This window comes from Diabrotica undecimpunctata, chromosome 7, assembly GCF_040954645.1.
Source record: "Diabrotica undecimpunctata isolate CICGRU chromosome 7, icDiaUnde3, whole genome shotgun sequence".
NCBI lineage: Eukaryota > Metazoa > Arthropoda > Insecta > Coleoptera > Chrysomelidae > Diabrotica > Diabrotica undecimpunctata.
Genome location: NC_092809.1, coordinates 30377580 through 30403521, shown reverse-complemented (window position 1 = coordinate 30403521; position 25942 = coordinate 30377580). Strand labels below are relative to the sequence as shown.

General features: G+C 33.1%; 2 protein-coding genes across 3 annotated transcripts in view; both read left to right on the top strand.

Annotated features, from left to right (window-relative positions):
- Positions 1–25942, top strand: part of IP3K1 (inositol-trisphosphate 3-kinase-like protein) — a 404655-nt gene that overhangs the window by 48494 nt on the left and 330219 nt on the right. The window lies entirely within an intron of this gene.
- Positions 623–24994, top strand: LOC140445138 (uncharacterized). Its single transcript, XM_072536986.1, has 2 exons — positions 623–782; positions 19769–24994. The coding sequence occupies exon 2, from the start codon at positions 19769–19771 to the stop codon at positions 21107–21109; it is 1341 nt and encodes a 446-aa protein (XP_072393087.1). The 5' UTR covers positions 623–782; the 3' UTR covers positions 21110–24994.

Sequence of the window (25942 nt, the reverse complement as noted above, 5' to 3'; positions counted from 1 at the left end):
GAACAATATATTGCTTATTGTATACGTACTTCAATCAGTATTCCTATTTAATTTATTTACAAATATGAAAATAATAGTTATATATTACCTGAACGTTTATTGTTTAGAACAATATCAACCATCACTTTACCGCGACCTCCCATTTTATTTCAAAAAATTGTTTTTATTATTATCTAACTTTGTATGAGTCGTGTATCCCTAAAAATAACACGAGCACGTTGTCTTACTAACAAACAAACCTCTGATGAAATATTAGTTAATCCAACTACTCGCCAATGGCAAGTCTCATCATAAACAGAACGACCGCTTGGCACCACGGGAATAAGTATGTCGTCTACGTCCCGGCGGTCGTATTCGACCGCTAACATATTTTTCAAAAATTGGGACTTAAAATTAAAATTATTGAAACATTAGTAACGGAAGTATTTCACTTGATTAGATGCACTATTTTCACCATAGACTTTTCTAACATTTTTTTGTGGCAGTCAACCTGTTAATGGAATTCTAACAAGTAATATTAAGATTAATTAATAGCTAGTAAACGGGAACAGACATTTGATTTTTGTGTCCTCTCTGTATGTAAAAACTCTTTAATCTACTAATTATTGGAGATAAACTATCGCTATCGTTTTGTAAAGTTTGCAGTACCCTGTATATACATCTGGTGATAAGAAAATTCCATATCGACGGTCAGTGTAACAACAGAACGACCATTTTATTTTTATTGTTCCAAAGAGTTTTAAGTTTGCTGATAGTGGCCGTAGCGGCATTTTTCACATAAGGTATGTACTTTTCCTTTTTTCTCTTACTAGCTGCTATAGAGCCTTTAAATTATTGATGTTTTAATCCAATACCGTACTGTTCGGAGCAGAAAAAACACTTTAAAGGTCAATTTACGTTGTTTAGATATGAGATTTCCTTCGTATTCGTATTGGCGATTTAAAACATTAATATATTTTTCTCTTATAGGAGTTTTTACAGTAATAGTGGCTTGTTTATATTTAAAAAAAGATTATTTTAATGTTTTTAAGGGTAACATACATTTTTAATGTTAAATCACTTCAATGTGCATCTAAAAGAAGTTAATTGACTAAAAACTATCATAAACAATCATATAGGTAGAGTAAAAGGATGCATTAATACCCTAATAAATGTAGCAGCTTATTTTACATCTAAAATTATTAGAATTGTTAAAGTTGTATGTCTTAAGCATAAAATGCCTGAAGTATATTGAACACCCAACCTTTAACTTAAAAGAACTTATTTAACTATACTGACAGTACAAAATTAAAAAGTGGATAAGAATATAATTGATAATGTTCCAAAATGTGTTTATTTTATTTGCAATCGATCAAAGTAAGTAAAAATTAAAGATAGTTTTTTTAATAACTAATCAGTTGCATCTGATGAAAGACGTTTCTTAACTTTCCGTTACAGCGAAAGAAACTTACATCACGTCAGTTCTTTTTAAGAACAAATAACATAAAAACATACATTACATGAAAAATAGTTTACCAAAGTCTTTTTGTCTTGGAAAATGTTATTTTAAGCTTAAATCTACTACTAATAATAATAATCTCGAAAAAGATTATTATTATTAGTAATACATTTAAATCTGTATCTGGTCTTACATCTTTATCCTTTACTACAAAGTTGCTGTTGAGCACTCCATTCCCTTGTAGATCTTCTTTCGATTATTTTTCTCCCATCATTTTTATACGTATATTATGTGTATAAATTGTATTGCATCATGGTATATACAACGTCCGTTCGGATGAAGATTCCTTATATTACTACTGGATTACATCGCCATATAATATAAAAATGTTTCGTCTTGTTATTTATTTATCGTTTGGCAAACACATTTAGAACAAAATTACAAACACTAGTAATATAGGTATATTATGACAAACTTTAAATAGTTACAAACAAACATCAAGTGTATTAATATAATCAATTTACTCTGAAGTTGCAAACAGGAAGTCTTCAGGGCTACCATTATAGGATCTTGAGGGACACTCTTCAATAATGTGGTCGATGGTTTGGTTCTTCTCACAGTCACATTGAGGAGACGAGTTCTTTCCCCATTTATGTAGCATGTATGCACATCTGCCATGTCTGGTTCGTATCCTATTTAGAGTGGACCATGTTTTGCGTAGAAGATCAAAACCTGGTGGCTTGTGGGTAATGCAGGGCATGTTATTTTGCCATGCGTTCCATTCTTGGGGCCATGCATTCGTGATGTTAAACTCCTCATGTATCATTCTTGCCGTTTTCATTGGTCGTTTTCTAGAACGGAGACGGGTATTTCGTGCATTCTCGGTATCTTGGTGGATCGGCAGGTGTATATTGTTCATGATCTTTTTGTATTCACGTGTAAGTACGTCAACTCGTCGTAAATGTGGAGGTGGGATGTGACTTAATACTGGAAGCCATTGGGTGGGAGTTGATTTAATTGTACCAGCTATCATCCTCATAGTGCTGTGCAGCTGAGTGTCGACCTTTTTTACGTGTGGACTGTGTAGCCAAACTGGAGCACAATATTCAGCGGTCGAGAAAACAAGGGCTAAGGCAGTAGAGCGGAGAGTGGAAGCCGATTCTCCCCAGGTGGTACCGCAGAGCTTCTGTATAATGTTATTTCTTGTACTGAACTTTTGGGCAGTTTTTGTTAAATGCTCTTTAAATGATAGCGTTCTGTCTAGTGTTACGCCCAGGTACTTCGGTGTTTTGTTGTGGGTAAGTGTGGTATTTTCAAACCCTATGTTAAGTTCCTTTCCAGTAAGTTTATTGTTCAGGTGAAAACAACCCAAAATTCCAGAAAATATTTGCCCAATATATATAAGTCTGCCGTCAGAACTTCTTCAGACGTTTCTAGTGTTCTGCATCGTGTAGTGAGGGCCTAGTGTTCGTCTGCTAGTCCGGCATATCTGCTAGGTATAAGCTAAATAGTAGTGGAGAGAGCACTGACCCCTGTGGTAGACCATTCTTAAGTTTCTTTGGTGGGCTGATATCTGTGCCCATCACTAGAAAAGTATGGATTTGCACCAAATGAACGTATTTAAATATCTTCTTCTTCTTGTAGTGCCTATCCGTTTCGAATGTTGGCGACCATCATTTAAATATAACACCAACAAAATGCGTGTACCAGTAAACGGTCCTCGATATAGCAGCGATAATTTTGGTCACATATGTATAGGTTGTACTCTACCCCAATAGAATGGCTTTCGCTATCGAAAACGATGTCTTCGACTACAGCAACCACAAAAATGATGGCGAAACAGCCTCCACCTATAACTAAGACACGACTGTCTTGTTCGGTCGATGGAACGACTCTTTCTCGGTAAGGCGTTGGTGAACGGATTGTTTTTTACCAGTTGAGGCTACGTGTGTGCGATAATTACCCAAGCGATCTACAATTTTAACGAAATACATTCATTTCTCTATGTTTCATTGTTAACATACTACAATATATGGATGAACAGCTCAATTCATTGCAACATTGTATAACAACCGTTTATTGTTCGCTAGCGTCTGTGTTTTTGTACACGAAATCTTGGCTAACAACAATCTCTAACAAAGCGTGTAATAATTTTCTTTTTGTAACGTTCTTGGTTACAGTAACAGTAACTTAGTGCTCATTCTCATCTTCATCAAAATAAGGACAAATTATACTAAGTCCAGACACAGCACACCAAATCATAACTTGTTTTCTATGCAGTGGTTTTCCTACAATGGCATTTGGAAACTTCAAAAAATCGAAATCTTCGTACACTAGAATCAACACTCGTACACAAAATTTCTCTTGTACGTGTATTTGCAACTTTTAGTCTTTGTCCAATTTGAATGCGGTAAGGACAGTCACAAAAAATTTAAACAGTCGACATGTGGATGTTTCACTAATATTCAGTTTAGTAGCAGTCCGTCGAAAACTTCGCTTTGGAGACTGTAATATCTGATTGATAACGCGTCCATGATTGTTGTTAAGAAGAACTGTTTTTAGACGACCGGAAGATCCCTTGCACTGACACAAGTAATAATTTATTGAACTACCTTACTTAGTAGACTTGGAATGTCAGTACAGAATTTTTGAGGGAATGACGACTTGAGTGTTTACACACGATATATAGTACCTATATGCTGCTTTACTGCTGTTCATTCGTCGTTCATGTTTTGCGAAATTTTAAATTCTGTAAAGCGACAAGATTGGAGTTTATGTCTTTTTTATGTTAAAATATTGTTGTTAAAATAAAATATTTTTATGTGAAGATTACGCACATATAAATACATTAAACAATATTTATGGTTTTTAGATCTTAATGGAAAGCACAGCGACCCCTTTAAAAGGTTAAAACTATCTATCACTTATAATTCAAAATGACTATTTTGTTTTTTTCGACGCGTCAATAGGAACATATAACAATCTAAATGCGGATTGCAACAGTTTGTCGGGTAATTAATATGTATCACATGTGCGATTGAAAAAAAAATCGTCATTCCATTAGTCAAACTCAAGGTGTAGTCAGACTTGATTCTACACCTCAAATTAATAATTCATATGCGGCCATCCAGAAACATGGTCATTGCTGCGTACGACACATTAAAAAGTGTAATTTATGGTGTTAGTTGTGACATTAATATACAGATCGTCTAAATTTAATTTATTACATCAGAATGGAAATAATATTGACACCTATTTAATATATTAAGGTTGGAGGGAGACGAATAACACACAGTCAAGATATCTACAGTGTGTCCGTAAAGTATGGAATAAACTCGATATTTCCTAAATGAAAAGCCTTTAAAAAAAAAACAAAAACACGTCGATTTTTAAATTTAATGTTCTACATTTTACAATAAAATTTCATTACACAAGGTGAAACACATTAGAGTGATGACGTCATCGGCTCGTTTTTTAAATGTAACATCCTGTATTTTTTGACATTTTTAGATCGATAAAAATGAGCTGATTCCAAAAAAGTATAATACTGGGGGTCTAACGGATATAATTTGAAAGACATGCGCTTAGAAAATTAATTTTTATTGATTTATAATGATAATAAATTATAAACAAATTATAATAAATAACTTAGTAATTAATACATGAAATAATAATACATAAGAAAGTAATCCAGTAATGAATACATGACTTAATCTTAAATGTTCGAATTGTAGCCCTTGTTGTATTTGACAGTAACCCAAACGTTGTACAAATTCTTGTAGAACCTGTTTATGCTTTCTTAAGAAATATTGTTTATTTTTTTACGAATTCTTGTTTTTAAGTCTCCAATATTTGCAGGTTTCGTTTTATAAACAACATTCTTTAAATGACCATACATAAAATAACCCAAAGGATTGAGGTCTTGCGACCTCGCTGGCCATTCAATATTTCCACGTCTTCCAATCCACCTGTTCGGAAAAATTTCGTTTAGGTACCTTCGAACATCTAAAGCATAGTGCGGAAGCGCACCATCCTGTTGAAACCATAAACTTTTATCAAAACCTCCAAGATTAATTGTACTGGGGAATAAATTAACTAAAGTAGGTACGAGATACCCACTTAAAACTGAAGGTATGCTAGCCCGTTTAAAGTATCTTCGAAATTGTAGGGTCCAATGATTTTATTTCTTACAATGCAAGCCCATACGTTTACCTTTTGCGGGTGTTATGTATGATGTTCCCGCATCCAGTTGGAGTTTTCTTTTGCCCAGTATCTACAATTCTGACGGTTGACCTCGCCATTTAATTTGAATGTAGCCTCATCAGAAAAAATAATTTGAACCAAGAGAGGGTTTCGGTGGCTGTTATCCATTATTATTTCGCAAAATTGTATTCTTTTATCTGGATCATCCTCGTTTAATTCCTGTACATCTGTGCATTTTACTTACTTTACTTACTTTTACGTACTTTGTATACCGTTGTTTTGCAAACATCGAGATCACTACTAACCTTACGAACAGAAGTGTGCGCATCTTCTTCAAAAGCAAGTAGAACATCTAATGTTGTAACATAATTTACAGAGAGGCGACCTGATTTGCGTGCATTTTCAACCGTACCAGTTTCTCGAAATTTCTTTTCAATCTTACTTACTGTTGACTGCGTGATGGGTATTTCTGGATATTTATCATTAAATAAATTACACACTTCCATCTGAGTTCGCGATCTGTCTTCATACCCAATCATCATGAGTATTTCAATTCTTTGCTTTACACTCAAATTCATTTCTACTTAAAATTAATTCTAATAATACAAAACATTCACGAATTAATACAATTATTGTACTACTTAATTCTTATTAAACGTTACTAAAAATAATTACAGTTTACCAAAAACTACAAGTAGGCTACTTTTTTGCAATTGATAATAAATAATTTATTTTCTAAGCACATATCTTTCAAATTATATCCATTAAACCCGAGTATTATACTTTTTTGAAATCAGCTCATTTTTATCGATCTAAAAATGTCCTAAAATGGACATGACGCACACTATAATTCACAGTTCCAAATGCTATGAACCTTGGACTGTGGAAGTTGAATCAATCTTCACCTGTTGGCTGACTAACCAGTCACAACGTAGATTTTATAATATATGATATTTTGGATTGACCTCGCTTGCTTTGTTCATTGGTTTTCTCAACCAATCACTGGGGCGAAAATGGTGATCTTAACCACCATTTCCTTTCATTTTTTGGCTTTTTAATGACAAGTTGTCACCCAAATTTATCATATTCTTTAAATGTACCGCTCTATTGCACTAGAGGTTGGTATTTCGCCTTACGGTTCTGTCATATTTTCACCTCAAGGCCACTGTCTTTTCAAGTTGTTGGCGTGTGTGTTACACCTGTTACATTCATTTGCCTGCGGCACCTAGTAAGCTAAAGACTGGTAACTTCATTTTACTTTTAAATATTATATTTCAATCTTATTCTATTCAATAATGTTACCTAAAGTCAAAATTAAATTTAAATGATAATATACTGTTGAAAGTGCATCTTATGATCTTTCTAGTTCTCTACATATCAATATTAATGTTTTTTACCTAAGTTTTTTACAAAAATTTTTTTATATACATGGATGAATATCACATGTTCTTTTGCTGTGCTAAGTTTGTTAGTTTCAATTAATTCTTTATACAACTTAATCTCAAAATGTCCATTGTCATAAGCTTTTTCACAAATTTAATATCATTTAATATCATTTAACAGTATATGTACAGTTTACAAATTAACAAATTTAGCACAGCAAAAGAACATGTGGTAATTGTACATGTATATAAAAAAAAATTGTAAAAAGCTTAAGTAAAAAACATTAACATTAATATGCAGAGAACTAAAAAGATCATAAGATGCACTTCCAACAGTATATTATTAGTTAAATTTAATTTTGACTTTAGGTAACATTATTGAATAGATTAAGATTGAAATAATATCTATAAATAATAAATAATATTTAAAAGTAAAATGAAGTTACCAGTTTACTTTTAAATATTATACATAAATAAATATATAAATATATAAATATTTTAAATAATATACATATATATATATATATATATATATATACATATATATATATATATATATATATATATATATATATATATATATATAGATATATAATATATATATATATATATATATATATATATATATATATATATATATATATATATAAATGTATGTCCCTGAGAAAGAGAGAAATATGCAAATTGTCGGATTGTTATAACAAAATTGTTAATAAAACATTTTAACATTTTTTTAAGTTGCCCATGAGTTTTTTTTATTTTTGTCTAATTTTACTGCACTATTCTAAAAATACCGTAACAAATACATTACCAGTTTTGATAAATGCATGGAAGCATGGTTTATCAATCAATCGTACTTTGTGATAAGAAAAACTAATTAAAGGAACTAACTATATTTAGATTATTTTAATCGGACATTGCTAATTCATTTAATGTTTTTGAAACCCAGCAATACGTTCGTTAAAGAACCTATTAATTTATTGTGGGTGTTGAGGTTTTTATTTTATTCATTAATTCAAGTGTTACGGTTAAGGTATTTAGTTTTTGTAAAGATTTTGTCTGCTTTGGAAGTTATAGTTTTATAGTATTTTTTATGATTAAAAAAAAAGTTTTTCGGTTCACGTATTAGGCCTGTTAAAATAAATTTCATTCTATTGGGCATCCCACACGTCTCTTTCTTGCACATTTATATCTGATAGGTTTAGCGATATTCCGTATTGAATTTTCTATTCCCTTATTTAGATTACATATATTAAGCTCAGTTATTAAGATAATAAATACAAGAACATTAAGAATTGAATACATAAACGTATATTTGCTTCGTGGACTTGAAAAAACGTTTGATCATATGATAAAGAAACACTATGTTTATCATTATATAAAAAGCAGCTGTTCAAGACATCTTATCTATCTAATCCATCTAAAAAACCTAAATTGTTCACTTCTGAATGTAGACTTGCCTAAGTTTCTGCCACTTCTCTCTATCTTGTATCCTTTTCATCCAGTTTCCAATAATTTTCTTTATGTTGCCGTTTTATCTGCTGGGTGGTCTGCCTCTATTTCTGTACGCTTCGTGTCTGGACAACGTTCCTCTATCTTTTTTCTCACCACTCCACCGTTATTCTACCATATCCGGCCGAATTCCATTTTAGATGTATAAAAGCCTCAACTGCGTCTCGCACATCAGTCTTGTTACTAAACCCTTAATTAGGAACTTGTTTCTTTTGACTTATTCACAGCATTGAACTTTCATTTTCTCTGCATTATGTCTATTTTTTGTATATTCTTTTTTGTCATACTTAGTGTGTTAGCACCATAGATTAGAACAGGGAGTGCCCATTGATTGAGAAAACTTTCCTTTTTAGACATGGGAATATCAAACTTCAATATGCACTTTAATTTTCTCCAAATACTGCCCAGGTAAAAGCTATTCTTCTTTGAATCTCTTATAAGTTTGATTGTCTCTTTTGATCCCTATCTCATGCCCCAAATACTTCTACCTAGCTACTTGAATGATGTTAATGATATTTCTTTGTAGAGGAGCATTAGTGACTAAATTTAGTAGAAACTGGGTTTTTGTAGACGTATTGAAAGATGGTTTTAGGGAAGGGGTAAGGGATTTTATTTAGGTAGGGACATAGGGAATATCAACATGCCTTGCTCTCGATAAAGGGATTATAAAGAAAGAAGAAGAAGAACTTTGAAGAAGTAGACCTGTCCTACTGTGTTTAAGTCCGACATCTATTATTCTTAGTTTTTTAAAATACTGCAATTCTTTGGACCAATTAGTAGAATAGGGGATATGAAAAGAATGGTAGTTAGAGACAATTTAGTTGTCAGAAGATCTAAATTAACCTTAGATTAACGGACTTGTTTAGCCGCACGTGATTACCGGACTATCGTAAATTTTAATACCTATAAAAAATGCCTTGTAATTACACAACGTATATTCAAAATCTGAACAGGAGACTTTTTATCACTATGATAACATATTTTAAACGAATAAAAAATAGAATTGGTGAATGTTTTAAACACTCGGTGCAATTTTTTCCACGATACTCACCGCATATCGCATGCTTGCATACTTGGCAATATGTAGTTGTCATTCACCGTTTTTGGCTTGGACAATAAGAGCAAATTTTTCTTTTTCTTTATTGATATGTGGGAACTTCTTCTGCAGCAGGTATCTTTAAAATGTGATCTATATCGTGACGAATATTTCGACGACAAGTAGCGGTTGCGAATCTTTGTCTCATCCATGGTTCGGTAAGAAACTGGCTTAAATCAACCATATACTGGTACCGAGAGACGGGCTTTTTACCTCGTTTTAATGTGTTGTATGTGTAAATGACATAGGAATTAATACTGGCTATACCTAATAACCATATCACAGAATACACACAACGGCTATCTTCGGGTTTTTCTGTTACATCTCATATTGGAACACATTTGGTCAAAAGTATCTACGCCTGATTTTGTGTTATTGTAATTTTTTATAATTACAGGCTTACCTGTTTCTTCTGGTACTTCTGCCGTTTCATGCAAAGTTGAAAGCAGTAAAACTAATTTCTGTTTTTTAGGGACGTAAGATAACAAAATTTTCTTTTAATCAAAACAGAACATCGGAGAGTTTGCATTTCGATCTTTTAGTGTCAACATCTCTGTGAGAATTTCTTTCTTGTTTTTGCGAAAAGTACCTTATGCTGTTAATTTATATGGCTCTTGTAACAGTTCATCGACTAGTTTCACTGACATAAACCAGTTTATATGGTTACGTTCCGGTTTGATCCATGGACAGATTTTGTTAGTTCTTTAACATAATGCTCTGCTAGTGACAAACCATTGGTATTAGTTTTCTTTCCCAAATAGGGACTTACATCCAATATATATTTACTGGAGGAATCACATAACATAACAATCTTAATCCCATACTTTGAAGGTTTATTGGGGACGTACATCCTGAAAAGGCATCTTCTTCGGAATCCTAACAGTTGCTCATCAATTGTAAGATATGATGATGGAGTATATGAAGTGCGGCATATTTAATGAAAATATCCCATATTCCGCGGATATGAGTGAAAGGATCATTTACTTGTCTCTCTTGCCTTGTTTGCTTTTCGTCAAATCTTATACAATTTAGTAGAAATGTAAAGCGATTACAACTCATACACGCTCTGTAAAACGTTCCTGAAATGGAGGTGTTAAACATATTTTTTGCAGATAAATGGTTATCTTTTTGAGGCAGAAAGAAAGGACAAGAGGAGCATTAAGGCTCTTAATTCTTGAATTGATATTTGAGACACATTTTCATGATTATTATGTTTCTCAGCTTGTCTTACAATTTCTCCATTTGTATGTTGCAAAATAATTTCAAGTAGCGTGTTTGGAAAGAAATGTAAGAAGTGTTCATTAAAAGTATTACAGTTTTTAGCGGTACCTCTAAATAAGATGCCTCGCAGCTGTCCTTCTTGATTTATGGGGAACTTTGGTCGACCACTTATGACCGTTCTTACCCTTAAAACTTTTTTTTGTTGGGACCACTACATACTTTGATTCTCCAGATATCGATTTAAAAACTTTTTCAATATCCGAAATGGCATCTTGCCTGTCGGTTCATTAGAACAAGGAGATACAATCAAATCTTCGACAGTTTCATTATCTGAGTGTGAAGATTCTATCTCTAGTTTATCTTCTTCCCAGTCGCTGCCACTGTCTTCGAAGGGATCTGAGTCAAAGTCTTCACCATTCATAATACGCGCAGCCTCTTCTTCAAGTTCTTTTTCTGTCAGTGGCCATTTGGAATCGATTGTACTGAAATCCAAAATATATTGTTCTGAAGCTATTTCCTTGGGGCATCTTATGTAATTTACTATTTTATTTGGGAATACAGCCACAATGTTAGTTTGAAATTAAATTACTTAACGTTTCGACTTCCTCTTTTTGACAAACACTTTGACAGTGTTTGCTTAGTTGACAATAACCAGGTAAAAAACCAACTGTCAAGGTTTTTCCTGGTCATTCCCAAGTACTTCTTTGTTGTTGACTTTTCAAGGTTACTTAGTGTTACCCTGGAAAGTTACTTAGATGTTACTTCCATCTCTTTCTTGGTCGCCCAAGAAAGAGATGGAAGGACGCAGTAGCCAGTGATCTACGCAAAATGGGAATACAGCAATGGGAAATAGCTGCTCAGGATCAACAAAAATGGAGGGAAATAGTAAACGCGGCCAAGACTTACATATAGTTGTAGAGCCAAATAATGATGATGCTGATGACTTTCACTTCGGAAATCGTTTTCAAAATACCAATTACAAAAAACGATTTCCAAAGTGTAAGTCGAAACGTCAAATAAATTAATTTCAAACTAAAATTTTGGCTGTATTCCCAAATAAAATAGTAAATTCCAAAATTTATATTTAATACAAAAATACAAAATAAAATAATGAGCTAACAACTTACCTCTATGAAATTTATTCGAAGACGATGGAAATAGGCAAAAGAAAATGTACACCTTCTAATAAAACTATCGTAGATTCCAGAGCTTCGTAAAATTGACGACGAAGGTGTGAAAACTATATTGTAGAAATTTTAATTGGTACAACTGCACACGACACTATCTAGCTAACGACTAAATTAGAAGATAACGAGCGGCCTGAGGCCGAGTGGTGACCGTAAGTAGCCGAAAATACTTAAGAAGTATGCGAATCGTAAAATTTACGAATGCCCGGTAATCTAGGGTTAAATAAAGAATATAATCCGGTACTAGTTCGCGCAAAAAAAAACAACATGCACAATTAAGAGACGACTGGACAACAACAGTCAACAGAATGGTATAACGTCATTATATCCATTTATTTCCTAAACTTTTGTGCTTCGGCCACGGAAGGAGCAGTTTCGTGCTATCTGCCCTTGTCAGCTTTTGAAATCTAGAAACAAAAACCTGCGAACACTGATGTTGAGCACGTGACTATCTAGACATTATTTAGATTTAGATGAGATTAAATTATTAACATTTAGATATGAAGCCTTTCTTCGCGTCATACCTTTGTAGTATAAGACTTTGAAGATCATGTCTCCTGATTCGTATTATACCAATCTTTTGCAGTTTGTACATAAGAAGCATTTTACGATGGATGACAATCCAATTGGGTGTAACAGCATAGGTAATCACTAGGCATGGTAATGAACAGCATAGAGAAATATGTTGTAAATAAAAAGTTTTTAACTGTGACTGCTGGAATGTCATTAAATATAAGTTCGAAATGTGGTTACACTATAAAAATATATATAACTGGATAACATACACATGTATGTGTATTTTCTATTTAATGATTCCCGTGGCTTTTATGATCAACATAATAAAATTGCCACGTTTTCCAAAAATACTATATTTCATTGTGTTCACTACCAGTTTAATAAAAGTTCGTTACTCGATATTGTACATCTGGGTCCTGATTCTAATTGAGATTTCGACTCAAAACATGTCGAAATTAATATGGCGACGTCGAAATGCGACTTTGCGAACCTTGTGGATTTCAGCTGAACTAACCAAACGACGTCACTAATTTTCGACTTATCGAAATTAATTTCAACTTCAAGAAAGTGGTTGAAATTTCATTTCGAGTCGAAATTAATCTGTCATGACTGACTGGACTGGGAGAAGTGAACTTAGGTTCAGTTTAAGTAGGCGGTGTTTTGATCCTTGCAAGGAAAACTGAGGCAAAAAGTATCAATATGGCTGTGTTTTACGGACATTTGCTAGTTTTGGAGGAATTAGAGAGGTTAGATATCCGACGTTCATAACGGAGGATAAGAAGAATGTTACGGGATACTCAAAATTCTTTTTCACTAAGTGATGCTCAATTTAGGCAGCAATTCCGGCTTAATAAACAAGCTGCAAATTATTTAATAAGGGTATTAGAACCATATTTGGAAGAAGGTGTTTATGCCTCTAGGATACCCAAAATGTTTAGGGTTAGTATTACTAAGCTGCAGTAAATTTAAAAATATATTAGAATATAACCACTAAGTCAAATCTTAGTGGTTATAACTTAAGGATCTCCCACATCGCCTTTTTTTTTCTTGCCATCTTTTCTTTCAATTCAAAATATAATTGAGAATGGCCAATATTTATGATTTAACAACTCAAACAAGAAAAAAAAGACGTTCACGTAACGTAAACAAAACAAACATTCAACAAGCGTAGTGCAGCCAATAAACAACAGGGCCAACCCAAATTTTCAGCAGTGTCAAAATGATAAAGTAAATATCCCCAGTTTTAACTACAATCGAAATGAATGAGAATCGCTAGCGATTGCGACTGTCATGGCGTAGTCGCTTTTAAATTTCGACATCGAAATGAAATAGAATCAGGGCCCTCGTTGCCATATGTTTTCGACAGTTTACACATTGGGAAATTGGGAATCAACAAATTTTTGTCAAGATGGGAAAGTACATACCAAGAACAAGTCTTTGTTTATAAAATTATCTCGTGTCAAATATTTGGCTTGTGATAAAATTATCGTAAATACATATAATTTAGACGTACAGCCTCGAAATATGTATTTTGATACGTAATAAATTTATTTAAAACTGTTGTTAACAAAAGAAAGTACTTTAATAAGTGCTAGGCTAAACTTTTATTAAATAAGATATTTTTAGAAATCCAGTCAGTGAAATCTGAGGACTCTTTTGACTATGACCAATCAGATTGGACAACGATTTAGGAATAGTTTTTTTTTTTAATTTGAAATAAAATTAAAATAAAAATTTTCGTTAAATGTAGATGTAGAGAATTAACAACACATACCAATAGTGTTGAACTGATAGCCAATATCAGTCTTAATACATAAATTTGTCGACAAAGCGGGAAACCTTTTATTTAGGCCGATATACGGCGATACCGCGTAATTTTCTATGCATCAAGTTGCATGAACCATCAAGTTACATGAATGTTTGGATTTAGGTTCTACTTACCCTCCACATCACTTTTGAACTTGTGCCGTTGGTTGCTTTTTATCTTTTAGGGGTGAAAACTACCCCTATTAGAAGACAATTATAATTGTAAATTAATCGGGTAATTGATTTAAATCATATTTTAATGAAGCGAGTGAATATCAATTAACATTAAATAACATAATTTAATTTTTTATCACAGTTTAACCGGTAAATCTCACCCTCTAGAATAGTTATAATTAAAACAATGTCATTGAATACGTTGTCACCACTGATTTACATGGAAATTTGGACTTAGGCTATAATTACCCTCCGCTTCAAAATTGGACTTGTGCCATTGGTTGCTTTTTATTTTTTAAGGCTGAAAACTACCCCTATTAGAACAAATCATATAATTGAAAATTTGAGCAATTTGGAAATATTTAATTGTACAGTGATATTAAATTTAGATTTCTCTACTGTTTTAATTTTTTACCACATTTCTAGCCTTATAAAACCACCCCTTGCGAAAAAATTCGTATAATTATAGTATTTTTGTCATGGAAACTATAAATACCTACAATACTTTTTTTAAACAAATTGTTATGACCTTATTTTATTTCAACTTAAAAACAACCCTTCTTAGTTTATAAGGACCTCATTTTTCATGATAACCATTTCAGAATTCTGGAACCCTCTGCTATCTTGTACTAGTTTAGTGAACAGATACCATGTTTTTGAGTACACTTTTTGGTCTCCAAACAGTGTTGTAACCTGCAATCTAGAGCCTTGCAGTCATGCAAAATATAGTTGACTATTTTATATTTTATACCATAGAATCTGCAGTTTAAGTCTCCAAGAAACAGACCCGTTGCATGTAGCTGTCTCTTGACTAATGCATATTCATTAATAAAGTTTTATATTAAACTGAGCTGTGAGAGATTGTGTTTGGATCCATAATTTTTCCGGCAGTGCTTTTCGGTACTCCTAAAGCCGGCTCTAAACCGAATTATTTTGTAGCGGATCCAATTTTAAAACTCATCAGCTCATTCGTTGCCGTGTATTCCTCGATGAACTGGCATCCATAGCAATGTAACACTGTTATACTCCGTCAGTCTATCGTATTTTTCTCGACATTCCTATACTAGCCTAGTGATTATCTAAGTGCTTCCTTAACCTAATTCTCGCTCCTGACCCTTCTGCTGTTTTAGACCAGTCTGTGTACCAGGTGTCACCTTTGGGCTGTGTGTTCACTTTGTCCTAGCCATCTGTATCTGGGAGGGCGAGTTAAGTTTCACAGCACTTAAGCCACAATTAACCCATTCTGTTCTTGGCTCATTCTCCATCCATCCATTTCTAGGAAGGTGGACAAGTCACCAGGGGACATCTCCCTTATGTGGGCAGGTGTGGCCAGGAATCGCGGAACGCATACTCTAGTACGATAAATCCGGGCATTCAAATAGGACATGCTCTACAGTTTCGTCTTCTCGTTCACACTTCCTGCATAGATGTGTCTCTACTAGCCACAGTGTATGGAGGTGTTTGCTTAGTTGACAATAACCAGGTAAAAAACCAACTGTCAATGTTTTTCCTGGTCATTCTCAAGTACTTCTTTGTTGCTTACTTTTCAAAGTTACTTAGTGTTATCCTGGTAAGTTTATATCCTTGTCCTTCTTCCCATATTTTTCCACGATTGTTGTAGTTGACCAACCAAAAAGATCCCAAGGTCCTAAGAGTCTTAGGCCTGCCGCCTGCCTAGCAAATCGGTCAGCAATGCGGTTGCATTTATTCCTATTGTATCCTTTAATCCTCCTCAGGATGATGGTATTACAATCCGAAGCTTAAGTTAGTGACTCGTGACACTCCATTACTCACCCAGATGTGAAACGTGGTCTATTCAAGATTAGTAGCGCTTGTCTGCTATATGTGCAGATCATTATAGTTTTCCCTGGTATACCTTTTTGGGTTATCTCTTTTGCGGCTATGGAGATAGCAGCCAGTTCTGTCTGAACTACCCTACCATTTTTGCCCATATCCCACTTTATTCTTAGGTTCAGTGGTCTGGAGTATATCCCGCATACTGAGCCTTCTTTCATTTTGGAGCCATCGGTGTATATGCAATACGCATTTGCCACGTTTATCTGCCTATACTGTCATGTTTCGGTTTTGTAGGGTTTGTCAAAGACATACTTTGGTTTAATTAAATCGCAGCCTGCGTGTATCAGGGGTAGCGCATCCAGCTCTCCCCGTCAGAAACGGGTTCTCAATTGTTCCATTCCTACATTAAGGTTTGCACCAGCTGATCGCAGTCGCATCATTGTTACCAGCGCCACCTCTTTGACATATATGCCTAGAGGCGTGATGCCAATGACCAACTCCATTGCAGCAGTTGGTGTTGTTTGCATGGTACCTGTTATATTTATCCAAGCTATCCACTGAGTATGGTTTAGTTTGTTAATCGCTGTTGCCTGTAGCATTTTCGGTACCCAATCAATAACTCCGTAAGTTAGCATTGGCCTAATGACAGCAGTGTAGACCCAAGCGATTACCCTGGGCGAAAGACCCCAGGTGCGTCCGACCTTTCGTCGAGTCCGTACTCGTAGGCAATATAATATGCTCTTTTAGCTCTACCATCTAAGTGTGAGTTCCAACAAACAGTGGTGGTTGACATGGATTAAACCATACTTGAAAATATTAAATTATATGGCAGTATGTCGATGAAATTAGATTGCCAACAGGGAACATAAGTCCATACTCGAAAAAGTTTGCTACATCCGAACTGTAGGAATGTTAAATACCAACTAATCTGAGACGCCGGAAGTGATAATTGACTGTTTGCAGTGACAATGACATTCGGAACAAGATTGGTAGTACATTTTTAAAAAGTCAACCAGGTCAGTGTTAAACTCTATATAAATTTTTATTCGATTAGTTTATTAAAATTAAGACAGTAGGCTCATTTTTATTATTATTTATACATATTTGGTTCTATTTTATGAATTGACTATAAAATTAAATTGATCAGTAAAATTGGAAGCTGACTTAGAAAAAAAGAAATTAAAATGTGAGAGAAAGTAAGTGAATTAAGAATGAGTTAAACGGTTCAATGATTAAATGTGGAATAAAAGAAATGTATCTCATAGAAGACCACTGGAGGGTTATAATGTCCTGTAGTCTAATTATAGCTAATTGCGTGTGAATAAAGTAATAAGTTGATGATGAATAAAGTAAAAACAAATTGGAAATTTGATGGTCAACTGTAGAGTTGGTTGTATATGTCTAAGGGGAATTTAAATTTTAATTGTTGTAAAGTAAAGATTGTATTGAAAAAATCTTTACTTTGCAACATGTTTTTTTCATGTTGCAAGGATCTGGATCTTAATTCATTAACTGCTTTTTTGGGTAATTTGAACTTAAGGTTCTTAACAAACACATTTTGGGACAATATAATAATTATGTGTAATATAATTTGTTAAAATGTATTTAAATCTGTTACATAATTAAAAACATACTTCAAAATTGTTCCTTAATAGAATATCACATAACAGATTTGTTATTTTTTACCTGAGTTAATTATAGTTTTGGTTTTGTATAAATAAGTTGTTATTTAAGCTATTTCAATATAAGCAAGCTACAAACTTAATACACACTTCTGAAAACTATGAAAGCACTTTATTATATCAGAATAAATGTATGGATATAAAGGCATTCGTGCTACTGTATATATGCATTTTGACTATAAGAAATTATTATTTAGAATAATCTAAGTCGAGAAATTTTGATTCTGATCTGATTGATGACAATTTCTTTTAATTTAAATTCTGATAAGTTCCACATGTTTTGCAACGCTCGCATTATTTCTTTGACAAACTGATTTATATCACTACTAAAAAAAGATGCAAAAACATTTGCCACTCGTACCTACGGTCTTCTCCCTAAAACCCACCCTTGTAGGGGATAGACGAAAAACATCGATTTACCGAGAATCTGTATGCTGTAGAAAAAAATATTTCAAACAATACAATAAACCGTTCTCCCAGAAACAATGCTTAGAGCAACCTGCGATTTTGAATGTCAGTTAAGCGCACGTAATTACTTTTTTAAATAAAATTGGTATCAACGCGACGGTAAAAATTCGATATCTTTTGATCAGAGTATCCTATCGAAAAAACTCAAAATACATTTTAATGGTGAATAGTTCAGCTTTTGTATGCAATGTTTGCATTGTGCCGTATATGAAGTCAGTGTATTTAAAGCTGCTATTAACTTTGCGGGATGTTTGCATTTTTTTACGATTCTTAGAGATCAATAAAATGTATCACTTTCATTGACCGATCGCTGTGTAATTTCCATTGTTGGAACCTAAACTATAACATGAAATTTCAATTTTGAGTTTTCGCAACAAATATGAGACATTTGAAATATGCCCAAAAAGGCTGAATTTAAACTTTCACATTACAATTTATCTAACATTACGGGAAATGCTTCCACGAAGATGATATTGAGTGGAATTTGTAGTTTCTGAAGTGTACTTGTGCAGTCGAAAAGAATCAGTTTGAAACGTTTTAGATCGTTTGTTATGTGAAAGTTTCAGCGTTTTTAGACATATTTTAAATGCCACGTATTTGTTGCCACAACTCAAAATCCAAACTTCATGCTATTAATTTTAAAGAAGGTCAATGGAAATTTCATAGTGACCGGTAAATAGAAGTGATAAATTTTATTGATCTCATGAGGATCGTCAAAAATGGCAAAAATCGCGCAACGTTTATTTATTTAACAGCTTCATAGAAACTGACTTTGCTGCAAAATGGAAAAGTTGCATACGAAATCTGCAGCCTTCACCTTCAAAACGCATTTTGATTTTTGTCGATAGGATATGATGAAAAGAGATACATTAAAAATCTGAGAGAACAGTTAATTTTACAAAAAAAAAACTACGGAATTATCTCAGCTATATTTTTTGTTTGAAATATTTGTTTCTACGGCGTACAGATTCTGTAAATTGATGTTTTCCGTCTCCACCCCCCCCCCTAAAAAAGGGTAGTTTTAACGGGAAGTTCGGGGGTATTAGTGGCATACGTTTTGCATCGTTTTTGGTGTCCCAAAATTGACATTCTCAGCAAATTTCTTGCTTGGTCGTATGATTTGTAGAGGCCCAATGGCATTTTCGTCTCTGACGACTGGAGTTTTATCAGTATGCATTTTTTTTTATTTCAAAAATTACCTAGAGAAATTTAAAAATGTGCTTTCCCCCAGTTTTCAACCAGTAACCATATATTTCACAGCTTTCATTAATTTTTGTTAATTTTAGATGCCAAAAGAAGTCTTCTTCATGCACTTAGCTTTGCTAAGCTGTGTGGCTTGCCAATCATCAACCACGCAAAAGTTTGTAACTGAATTTGCAGAAGCTGTATCTTCAACAATTAATGAAACGAAGGAATGTTTTGAAGACAAATCTGTTAAAATCAGAACTTTTCCAAGCCTTAACGAATATCAGAGTAATCATGCTAGTTTTGATCCTCGCCATTCTACTTATCAAGGAAATATTGTCAACTTCAGTTGCAACACCATCGAAAGTCTTCCGAAAAATAGTTTTATCAGTTTTGGTTCTAACAGCATTATGAAGATCGATCTCCATGATAAAGCAATTAGTGAGATAGGACCTGGAGCATTTTTAGAATTATTTTGTCTCCAGGAACTTAATTTAAGCCATAATAACTTAACAAATTTGTCAGAAGGTAGCTTTGAAGGATTGAGGAGTCTGGTACAATTAGATCTTAGCTTTAACAATTTACAAGACATTCCGGACAACGGCTTAACTTTTATGGAGTTAAAGACTCTTAGAGTACTAGATTTATCGCATAATGAAATCCACTCTTTAAATCATCTCTCGTTCATGACTTTAGATGCTTTAGAGATACTCAGAATGGATCATAATAAGATTAAAACTGTAGATCCAAGAGTGTTTAACTATCTGGGAGCTTTAAAACAGCTGTACTTAAACGATAATGCTCTAGTTGAAACGTCAGCTGAACAATGGAAGGGTCTTACCAATCTGACCGATTTAGATTTATCCAACAATTATTTGTCATCCTTTGACATGACAGGCAATTACAGTTTTGTTCATTTAAGAAATTTAAATTTGAGTGGCAACACGTTGCAATATATCAACATCTTTGGAATTAAGCAGACATTTCCCAATTTATTTAGTTTAGATCTTAGTAACAACAATTGGTTTTGTCAAGATCTAGATGTTTTAAAACACGGTCTACACGATTCCAAAATTACTTTACCTACCCCTGTGGAATGTAAAACGGATAGTAGTACTTCTGCAACGAGTATCCCTGTTAAAACTCCCAAAGTAGAACCTGTACCAGACAGTCAAAATACTGAAATAGAAAAGGGGTACGAAAAACATATTCTCGATCAAAATAAAATGATCATGGATTCCAATGCAAAGATCGCTGATGCTGTTCAAGAATTGAAGAGTATTGTTATATTTCTGTTCATAGTTATTATTTTGTGTGTTGTGGTAGAAGCTGGTGTGCGATTAGGTATTTGTAGAAGTTGGTACTATAGCCTTATGGGCAGAGGCGGTAGAGGTTATTTGGATGCTAATGATTCGGAAAGTGTAGGATTAATACCTCGTTGATCGAGGTCTAATAAATGACTTTAACTTGTTTTAATTTATTCATTGTAGTCAATGTCTCTTAACTTGTGATATGCTATATGAAATGTGGTCGAAGCGTGGCGTCCCTATAAATTGATGAGGTTATTTGGAAATTACCCTATAGTCCAGACGAGATTGCTCCAGCTAAAAAGTTCGAAAAAAGGTTAAGAAACTTTTGCGCAAGAAATTTTTGACAGAAAATTTAATTGTTAACAATTTTAACTGCACCCATTTTTGTCGCAGATATGATGCTTTCCAAGGGATTGAGTTTGTTATTAAAGGTTTTTATTAATAAAGGTTTGATAAATATTTACCGTCCTAAAACTTTTCTATCTCCTTTCCACTTGAAGCATATTCAAATTGTAATTATATAAACAACTCTACGGAGATATTTCTATAAAAATCTAAGGTTTGACTCAATATACCCATCTTAGCTATTTTTGTAGAAATCTCGCCTGGACTACTCCCCTGTTTCTAATATGCTTTTATAATTATATACTAGTCAATCACATGATTTCGTGATTATGATTATCTTTTCTGTTTACTTTTTAATAACTTTTTTTGTCATTTATTCCATTTATCTACAGTAAATATTTTGGACATAGGTACTCTCTATATTTTTGTTGGGGACGTGTTCTGTATGGAGGATTTGCCTTCTATTTTTCACAGCATCCTAATATAATTTGTTTCCAAATTCGGCTATGTAATAGCTATGTAATATGTAATATAATTAGAGGGTTCAGAATAGAAATCAACCAAGTCCACTTTATCTACATTTGAACTACAGAGCTTTAAAGTTAAAGCTTTATAACAAAATTACCTGTTAACATTTTTAAAAGTATATATTTAATTTAAGAAGGTCAAGGAGTAACTTAGACATTTACATTGCTTTTATTGGCTAAATTTCAAAAAATGCAAAAAAGTGGACTTGATTCAAGAATATTAGGATGATAATGAACCAACTCCAAGTGTTGTTAATACACTTTATTTTTACATCTACCTAGAGATCATATTAGAAGTATTAAACAAAATATCACTTCTTAGTTGAAAGGAAAAGTTATTTGACAAAAAAAAACGAAACATTCGACGAATTGGTATCATTTCCTTCAGTTGCTCCGTAATGCGTTGGCTGACTCCCTGGAAGGTTTTTGAAGTATCCATGATGAATAGACGGTATGTAAGATAGCAGAGACAACATGTCCCCCTTTTTTTGAAATTCAGTTGTCTTTTGATTGGGTAAAGCTGATCCTGCTGTACAGTCAACAAGGTTTGCACTTCCACGGGTCTTCTAAGCCATGCTTTACTTTATCTTTACATGTCTTGTTTTAGATGTCCAAGATTCAGAAACTCAAAATTTCACTGAAAGATTCATTTATTTTTATTTGAAAAGGTGCTTATTTTTTAAACCCAAACCACCGTATCTTTAGCCAATTGATTTGTCTACCTTCAGTGTCTTTTTTCTATTTGTAATTGAATCTTCGAGGAATTTGGTGCTCAAAAACTCTTCTCGTAGTTTTACAAGTTCCAACTGAGGTTTTTTCACTTTTGCAGTTTTAATGATATTGTACCAGTCATTAGGCACATTGTTGGTCCTATGTTTCTTGGCTGCTCTCTCTATTATACTGAATTCAGTATCATTGGGTAGGAATGAGTGGTCTGGTAACAGAAGTTTTAAATAAATTGTTTCCACATCCAATAGAGAGTCTTAAACAAGTTTCAGCAGAGTAATTACCCAGTTACCCAGTGCATGATTCAGAAAACAAATCAACGTGCTTGAATGTCCTGGCATGTTTATACAAATATTTCCTAAGGCATGAAACTAGATCTTCAGAACCCCTTTCACCATTAGTCTCATCCCAGACATGCATATAGGCAGTGTTGTTATTAAAACAAGGGATTGTGCCGCTTCAGCGGCATCTTTTTTCAGTTCTGCGTGCGCTTGATCTGCCTGCTCGCCTTAAGTGCAGTTCTCTTTCTGTCTTTAAGTCAGCTATCTTTTTCTCGTCAGTTTTAGCACTGATTTTTTGAAATAACTTTTAGCAACTTACAGTTGCTGCAAGTGTCCTTAAAGTGCAATTTAAAGTTTTGACTGAAGATTTGGTAGTAATATTTTTCTTTCGCAGTATTTCTGTTCTCACTTTCACATTTATCTTTGTATAAATCATACATTTTAATATTTAAATTTGGACTTAAGTATATTTTGTTCTCATTGTCCTTTTTTGTATAGTCGCTAAACATCTGTATAATATTTCCCAACTTATTTGTAACATGGTAGGACAGTAGGTCTTACAAACTCTCAGCTGATCTGCCTGTTTCCAAAATGAATTAAAAAATTATTTCAATGTATCTTCAGAAGAGAACTTCGCACAGCACTTTTTGGTGCATTTACAGTCATATCTAGAGCTAAATTTCTTTATTCTCCCAATCTGAATGGACAGGGGGAAGAATGATGTTACTGTAGCAGTATCCAAGACAGGTACGATCACCTTAAAATTTAATTGTAAAACGTATTTTTCAGGGATTTAAATACCTTTATCTCTTGATTTACTAGGTTAAGTCATATCATGAGAAATGTTTTTGGTTAGAAGGCTCTTGGGCGGACGTCTCCGTTTTAAGTTGACCGACAGAACAGTCTTGTTATAGTCAGATGAAGTATATGAAATTAGATGTTTCCTGCAATAGGTCAGGCTATGATACACGTTTTAACCAATATAAAACACTTTGATTAGCAATCCTAAACTAAACTATAACAACATTGTATTTACCTGTGTCAAATTCGCCTAGCGACCACTCTTCACCTGATCCAGATGAAATATTCGTTTCATAATAAAACTAGCCAACATTCATAATGTGTAATAAACTATCAAAAGCTATGACTAGAGGTTTAAAGCACGTCAACACAGAACTGTACAGAGTGAACAAACACTACCTGGACTTGGTTCAGTAGTACGCTGACAGAAAATAACAATCTGTCAGTAAACACCAGAACTTGCTACTGTCTAGCGGATATTAGCAACTAGAACTTAATTCATTACTACACTGAAAAGTTATTACCTAGTTGGTGCATGTTATAGCGTTGTTAACTCGTAAAGGACAAAAAGTGGTCCACTTCTATTCGGAACCATCCAATTATTTGACTTGCTTGACTACGAAATATGGAATGCCATAAAGCATTCCATGTTTCGTAGTATACATTTTTGGGCTCTTTTCCAGATATTTAGAACTAATTTCTGTTATTTTTTTTGTTATGATAACTGTTTATTTGACTACTTTACCACTTTGTAAACGTAGTGCATGAACTTATTTTTATAACATCTACATAACGTAATATCACAAAGCATCTTTATATCCAATATGTGCGTGTTTTATTATTTATAGAATTTTATGGATTTTAGTTGAGTGTTTTTGTTACTGATTTACGTAGGTATTGCTAAATTTTATACTTTGTAAATATTGTAAGATTTACTTTTATATTGTGTTAGTGATTTAGTTAACAAGAATTATACTTCATTCCAATAGCCGATGCAGGAAATGTATGTAACCGATTATAATATACCACTTTGATAGAGATATTTTTGCACGTAATTAATACTACTGATGGTAACTTTGATGGATGATGTTTTGAGTATAAACTTAAGCTTATTTGAGCCAACGATAACTAAACTGACCACACAATATCTCAGAACGTTTAGTATCTATTTTTTAGTGAAAAAAAAAACGTGGTCCTAATGATATTTTACTTATATTGGAACTACACCGTTCTATTACATACTCTGCGTGTATAATTTGAGTGAAGTAAAGACTAGAATAGACTTGGTTCTTTGTGTTATTAATTTTAATCAAATAAAAGACAATTGTGAATTTGTAGTTTAGTGTAGTTTTATTAAAAATCTCCGTAATGCTTTGATTTTTATTCGAGAAATATATAATTTGTGTTTAGTTGAAGAATAAGCTGGAGTAAATTCTCAGAATACTCATCTTCTAACCTCGAAATACATAGGCGTGCACATCTTCTAACTAAAACGTAATCTTAAAAGAAAAGTTTGCGTTAAATTTATTTGGATATTTAGAACAAAGAAATAAATCCAATCCAATACTGGTTTAAAATAAAAAGATACACATAAAAAGAATAAAAATTCTATTATTTGTGAAACATACAGTTAATATAAAATAATAAAATACAATAAATTATAGTGAAACGTAAAATACAAACACAAAAACTGTAAGTTTTTATATATTCCTATTAATAAATAATAATATTTTTAATACTAATAATATTGGAAATAAGAATGAAAATTATATTAGCAATAAAAAATAAACAATGAAGTTGACGGTAATTAGTTCAAATGTAAAATAAACTTCTGTGCTACAGTTTAAAGTTAAGCTTCCTCATATTCTGTTTCAGACGAAGTGTTATCCGATTCGGGATGAATTATTATAGGTTCTATACTGCTATCTATTATATGATCAAGCTCCCACATATTCTTCTCAATATTCATAACGTGATTAATACATTTTTGGCAATGTTAAGTCGTTACTTCAGATATTGATTTATGAAAAAAATTAGTAACATCTGACAATTTAAAAGTTGTATTATTTCGAGCAACGTTAGCTTTAACTTCGGCCCATACTAATTCAATCGGATTTAGCTCGCAATGATACGGTGGTAGGCGAAGTATTTCAATTCCTCGTTTTTTGGCTATCTCCTCAATTTTAGCAATCTCTAATAATTCTGCTTTTGTCATTGTATCGTCAAAGATTAAATTCTTAGAAGTTAACCACATTGCAATTTCATCTTTCCTCCATTGAGTAGTT